Here is a 6162-nt window from a genome sequence, read left to right on the forward strand (position 1 = left end):
TCGGTGTCCGACTGCAGCTCGGCGCTCAGCTGCATGCGTGACAAGTGAGCCTGCAGCAGGAGGTTGGTCTTGACATGGGGATCGTTGAATTTGGGGTTGGTCAGCTTGTGGGGAACTTTTTGGGCCAGCTATGGAGAGAAATGATAAACACATCAGTGCTTTAGCCCTACAGAGCTGAAAATGTGGGCAGTTTCCTTCCCCCGACCCTGCAGGAACCCACGTCTGGCCCCTCTGGCCGCAGATGTGACACACCTGCCGCAGGAGATTGTCCTCGTGGTGCCTGATGGGGATGTTCTCGTACTCAGCAGCGTTGGAGATGATTTCAATCAGCCCTCGCACCTTGGTCTTGGCATTGAGGGACATGCTGAAGAGCTCTGGAGAAGCCAGAGAGGTAGAGGGGTCAGGGAAAAGCAGACAGCATGAAACCTCATGGTGCAGGAGCTGTCTTCAGGCAGACAACACGGAGCCTTGGGCTACAGGATGGAGTTTCACGCATCCAACCACACACGCGGCAGCTTCTCCCCATCGCCCACAGCACAGGGAGAAACGCAGAGGGGGGACAGAGAGCAGGAGCACTCGAGTGCGGCCCCTGTCCCTCATGGAGCCCTCACCGATGGTGGTGTAGTTGATGTAGTAGTAGGCAGCAATCATCCCCAGGTTCAGAGGAGCCACGTCCATCTCGTCCTCAATGCTGATGCACTTGGACTGCTCCAGGTCACTGAGGGTCTGTTCCACCAGCTCGGAGAGATGATCCGAGAGATGCCTGTGGGACACACCTGCGGGTACAGCAGCATTACGGCTGCTCAGAAACTCCCCAGGACAGAGCAAAGCTGCTCTCGTGAACGCAGAGCTCACAGGGAGAGGGTCCCTGATACCCTGGAAGCCCATATCCACCAGCGCAGACCCCTCTGATCACCTTGCAGGTTGTAGTAGTTTGGATTCTGCGTCATCCTGCGATACAGGAACGTCCAAGTGAGGTAGTCCACTGCATCCTGCTTGTTCTCGATGGTCTTGGTGACAATCTCGGCGTTGAAGTGATCGTGCATGCAGTGGTCCAAGTGTGACTCCACTGGCAGAGGCTCGTAGAGGAATTTCTTGAAGAAATCCTACAGCAGGAGAGGAAGGAAGGGGTAAATAAACCTCAGCACCTCCAAAATCACAGAATCATTCGGATTGGAAAAGCCCCTTGGGGTCATCGAGTCCAAGCCTCAGCCCAACTCTACGAAGTTCTCTCCTACCCCACATCCCCCACAGCTCATCCCAACGGCCCTTAAACCCCCCCAGGGGTGGGGACTCCCCCCTCCCCAGGCAGCCTGGAGCACGTCCCCAGCAGCAGGGCTCCAAGAGAGGGTTAGACATTAGCCTTGACCAAAGCTGGGAGGAGAAATCCAGGCCCCAAGCAGGAGACAAGATGTTCACAGGCCAGAAACGGTGCCTCGCTCCTCACCCACCTTCTTGGATCCCTGGCACATGATGACACAACGGCCCTCGTCGTCCTGCAGCGGGCGATTAGCGTGGCCCACCATCTGCAGCACGTCGTAGATGGGGTAATCCACGTACCTGGGAGACGGAGAGAGAGTTAACGAAGCTCCACAGGACGGTATCACCACTCTCCAATTCCCAACCTCTGCCTGTGGAGAGGCGTGAAGCCCTTTGGGGTAAAGGCGCCTCCCTCGCTCTCAGCACAGCACACTCACGCATGGATCTTGCCGTTGTAGTACTGCGTCGGCGATGTTCATACCCCAGCAGAGGCTGCGGGAGGCCACCATCACCTGAACAGCACCTGAAAGGCAATGGGGAGAGCAGTCAGTGGGCAGAACACCTCACTGGGGGGTAGAAATCATGGGGAGAAAGATCTGAGGGGTTCTGTGCTCGGAGAGACTCGTCTTAGTGTACAGGGAGGCACAGGAATGACAGAATCGTTCAGGCTGGAAAAGCCCCTCGGGATCACCGAGTCCAACCCTCAGCCCGACTCCACAAAGCTCTCCCCTACCCCACATCCCCCCCAGCTCATCCCAACGGCCCTGAAACCCCCCCAGGGATGGGGACTCCCCCCTCCCCGGGCAGCCTGTTCCACTCTCGGACCACTCTTGCTGGGAAACATTTTCTCCTCCTGCCCAGCCTGACCCTCCCCTGGGGCAGTTTCCAGCCGTTCCCTCTTGTCCTGTCCCTGATCCCCTGGGAGCAGAGCCCAGCCCCGGCCTCTCTGCAATGTCCTGTCAGGAGCTGCAGAGAGGGATGAGGGCTCCCCTCAGCCTCCTCCTCCTCACCCTGAACACCCCCAGCTCCTTCCCTGGCTCCTCACAGGATTTATTCTCCAGCCCCTCCCCAGCCTCGCTGCCCTCCTCTGCCCTCGCTCCAGCCCCCCCAGATCTCTCTCGTACTGAGGTGCCCAAACCGGACACAATACAATACAGCTGTTCTTCTGCTTTCTTTGCTCTTGCGCAAGAAATATTTTAAAAGCTGCTTTAAAAAAAAAACCAAACAAAACAAGTGCTCTAGGACACCTGCGCTCTCTCAAATCCCACTTGCTTTCTGATAGAGGCTCGGTTGCAGGTTCGTGTGGAGATGGAGCAACTTCCCTGCCCGGAGATGCGCCCTCCTGCCCTGAGCGTGTGGCCGCTCTCAGGGCTGCCGCTTCCCCTTCTCCACCACGAGCCTCAAGAGCCCTCGCTGTGGATGGCGTGCGCTGCCTCGTGTCACGGCGCTCACACGGCGGCTTCATCCTGCTCCTAGTGCTAAAACCTGAGCCTCTCCGCATTCAAATCCCGTCTTACGGTTTTACTGGCCCTTTTAGTGCCATTTATCTGGCAATTTCTCCATTGCACCAGACCGTCTGCGTCCCTTCCGCTGTTTTCACCGTCCCCGGGGTGCTGAGCAGCCCCCAAGGTTTGCAGCTTTTCCAGGCAGTGTTTACTAAGGCCTGCGTGCTAATCCTCCTTGTGCTGTACTAGTCAGACAGAGGGGTTAATAACTCGCTCTTTCTTTTTCAGGTCGACGCACAACGAGATGGAAAAGAACCGGTGAGTGCTGGAGGTTTGGTAGGAGCTGGGTTTGGGAACGGGGCTCGGGGAGCCGTTGGGATGGGGAGTGGAGAGAAGGGACAGGGCGGCTGGGTAGGGTGGTCACCGAGGACGTTCCTGATGTTGCTCGTACTTGAAGCATTCCCTGTCCTTGGCCCCCAGAGCAGCCGTGCAATAAGGAGATGGGAATATTTATCTCTCTAGCAGCTCCAGTGAAACCCCGAGCAGCGTTCCTCCCCTCATCCCACCTCTCGGCTTGCTAGGGAGGATTTCCAGCCCTTTCCCAGCTCCCTGGGCAGTCCCGTGCTGGTGGGGTGACCGTCACCCTCTGCTCACCCACAGTCAGGGCGTAGGTACCCGACTGGAGCTGTGCCTACACATAAGTGTGATTATTTGCCACAGACCGGAGTGGTCTTTGTCATCCGGCTGCACAATGACTTTGTGTCCTTGGTCGGCTCCTCTTTTTTTTCTCAGCGTGGCTTGGATGTGGCTCAGATCTTGCCGTGTCCTGCTGCCAACTTGGTTGGTTTGTACCGTCAGAGGCAGAACTGTGTCCCCAGTGAAGTGGGTTAGAAAAGGCCAGGGACGTTTATTCCTTGTTTGAAAAAATCCGAGAAAATCAGCATTTGATTACTTGAGGCTCGCCTTGTGTAGAGCAGAGGAGTGTCGAAAGCCCGCTCTCCTGAAGTTGCACAAGCGAGTGCAGTAAGTGCTTTGTCTTTTCCGCCCCTTCGAACGGGGCAGCTGGAGAAACGAGCTGCTCTCTGGACAGGGGTTACGCGCCCCTTCTTCCTTCGCTCCTCCTCGGGGGTACCTCCGTCCCATCCTGTAGCAGTTGAGCCGGTGAATCTTGGCCTCCCCCCGCCACGAGGAGCAACCTGCCTTGATGCGGGGAGGGAGGGCGGCGGGAGGAGGGGTGGCTCACAAGGCCAAGCACGATGAGGCGCAACAATGGGCTTGGGAGGGCCTTTTCCCGGGAAACAAATCCTTTGAGGGTTATTTCCTTTTGTTATTACCAGCCCGTGGGATTTCCGGGGTTTTTTAAGCAAAGCAGCAGTTTCAGCAGGGTGAAGCATGGCAGAAACACGCTTTTACAGACACGACACCTCTCACTTCGAAGCGGAAACCCCACGTTTGACTCTGGCGTTGGCGTTGTGTAATCTCCCCCCCCCGCCTAACTTCTGCTAGGCAGGGCGAGCTGGTTTTTTTCCATTCGTTTTTCTGGTGTGAATGGCCAACATGAGAAGGGTTGGGGGGTTTTTTTAGCAAAGGGAGCTGAGGATTTTCAGTTTTGCTGCCACAGCCCTTACGCAGCGCGGCTGGGCTGGCTCCTTATCCATAGATCTCGCAGGTAAATCACTTGTCAGCCTGCGTGGCACGGTCGGACAGGTCTGCGCTGCTCGAGGCAGCTCTTCCCCCCGCCGCTCAGGTAAATAATCTTTGCAAAGGCTCATCTTTGAGCCTGTCAGTGTTTGGGATTTACCCGAAGACTGAAGACCACGTGTTTTGTTTGCATTGTAATTCAGGAGGTACTTTTTGTGTAGGCAAATGCCTGTTTACTCCTAGCGTGTGCAAAACAAGATAGGCAGGTACTTGCAAAATCCCAGTTTGCAGCTGCCTGTGTCAATCGGGTATTTCAAAGGCGGGTGTTGCAACCGGTGCCCAAGAATGTGACCTAAATCTTGGGGTTGGAGTGTTGAACGCAAAGTAAACTGGCCCGTGCTGGGAGCATCCTGGTTATCGACGGAGAAAGGGTTTTCCTCCAAGAGCCAGAGTTGCCCGCAGCAGCGGGGCGCGAGCGGTAGAGCATTAGCTTACGGATTAATGCAGACAAAATCTGGGTGTTGTGGAGAAAGGGAGGGATTTCTGGCAGGCTCCTGTGCTGTTCCTGCTAAAAATAGGGAAAGAAGCACTCCTGAGGGCCGCGCGGGGTTTACAGCTGCGTGGTGTCAGCCCAGGTGGTTTCAGCTGTCAGTGGAGCAAGGTGGTGGCCGAACAGCATCCCTGCAGTGAGGGGTTTGGGGAGGAGGGAGACAAAAAGCAGATACCCTCACCCAAAACAATGAGGCTCTTGGCAGCTCCTCGCCAGCAAGCGTCCCAACAGCCTGAAAGGCTCTGGCAGGGTTTGTAGGTGGGGTTGGCCGACGGTGGAGTCGGGTTTTTTCAGCGAGATCCTTTCCTCTGGCTGCAGTTTCCTCCCGGCGTATGAAGCGGAGGGTGGGAAGGCGTCTGGTTGGGTTTAGCCTCCAACCAGCCCAACGGTCCGCGCTCGCAGGGGCGAGCCACCGCGTGGGAAGCGCGTACATGAGCGCTCAGTGTGTTGTGTGATCTTCCGACAGGCGTGCCCACCTCCGCTTGTGTTTGGAGAAGCTGAAGGGGCTGGTGCCGCTCGGACCCGAGGCCAGCAGACACACCACCCTGAGTTTACTAACGAAAGCGAAATTGCACATCAAGGTGAGCGTGGGCTCGTTTGGTGGGAGAGACGCAATAAATCAGCCTGCGTCCCTGCTGGGTGGGTGCGGAGATCAGTTGCCAGTAAAAGCTGCCGGTCAGAGAGGGACCGGGGGGGTCATTGCCAGCCGGCTGAACAGGAGCCAGCAGTGTGCCCAGGGGCCAAGGAGGCCAGTGGCATCCTGGCTTGTACCAGCCCTGGCGTGGCCAGCAGGGACAGGGAAGGGATCTGAGCCCTGGGCTCGGCACTGGGGAGGCCACCCCTCGCTGAGGGGTTCAGTTCTGGGCCCCTCACCCCAAAAAGGCCATTGAGTGACTCGAGCGTGGCCAGAGAAGGGAACGGAGCTGGGGCAGGGTCTGGAGCACAGGTCTGCTGGGGAGCGGCTGGGGGAACTGGGGGGGTTCAGTCTGGAGAAGAGGAGGCTGAGGGGAGACCTCCTGGCCCTCGGCAACTCCCTGCCAGGAGGGGGCAGAGAGGGGGGATGAGTCTCTGGAGCCAAGGCCCCAGCGCCAGGCCCCGAGGGAATGGCCTCAAGCTGCCCAGGGCAGGGTCAGGCTGGCTCTGAGGAAGGATTTCTGTGCAGAAGGGGCTGTTGGGCGTTGGAATGGGCTGCCCAGGGCAGGGGGGAGTCCCCGGGATCCCTGGAGGGGTTGAAGAGTCGGGCTGAGCCAGCGCTGAGGGATCTGG

The 6162-nt window shown here is 57.7% G+C and overlaps 1 protein-coding gene across 1 annotated transcript in view; it reads right to left on the bottom strand.

The window, feature by feature from the left end:
* The window catches only part of SNRNP200 (small nuclear ribonucleoprotein U5 subunit 200), a 36760-nt gene that overhangs the window by 13062 nt on the left and 17536 nt on the right, over positions 1-6162 (bottom strand). The window contains 7 exon segments of the mRNA XM_026866912.1: positions 3-128; positions 253-374; positions 612-776; positions 917-1106; positions 1452-1560; positions 1698-1727; positions 1729-1783. Coding sequence (XP_026722713.1) covers positions 3-128; positions 253-374; positions 612-776; positions 917-1106; positions 1452-1560; positions 1698-1727; positions 1729-1783 — 797 coding nt within the window.

This window comes from Athene cunicularia, unplaced genomic scaffold, assembly GCF_003259725.1.
Source record: "Athene cunicularia isolate RWA unplaced genomic scaffold, athCun1 BOjh375561_part1, whole genome shotgun sequence".
Classification (NCBI taxonomy): Eukaryota; Metazoa; Chordata; class Aves; order Strigiformes; family Strigidae; genus Athene; species Athene cunicularia.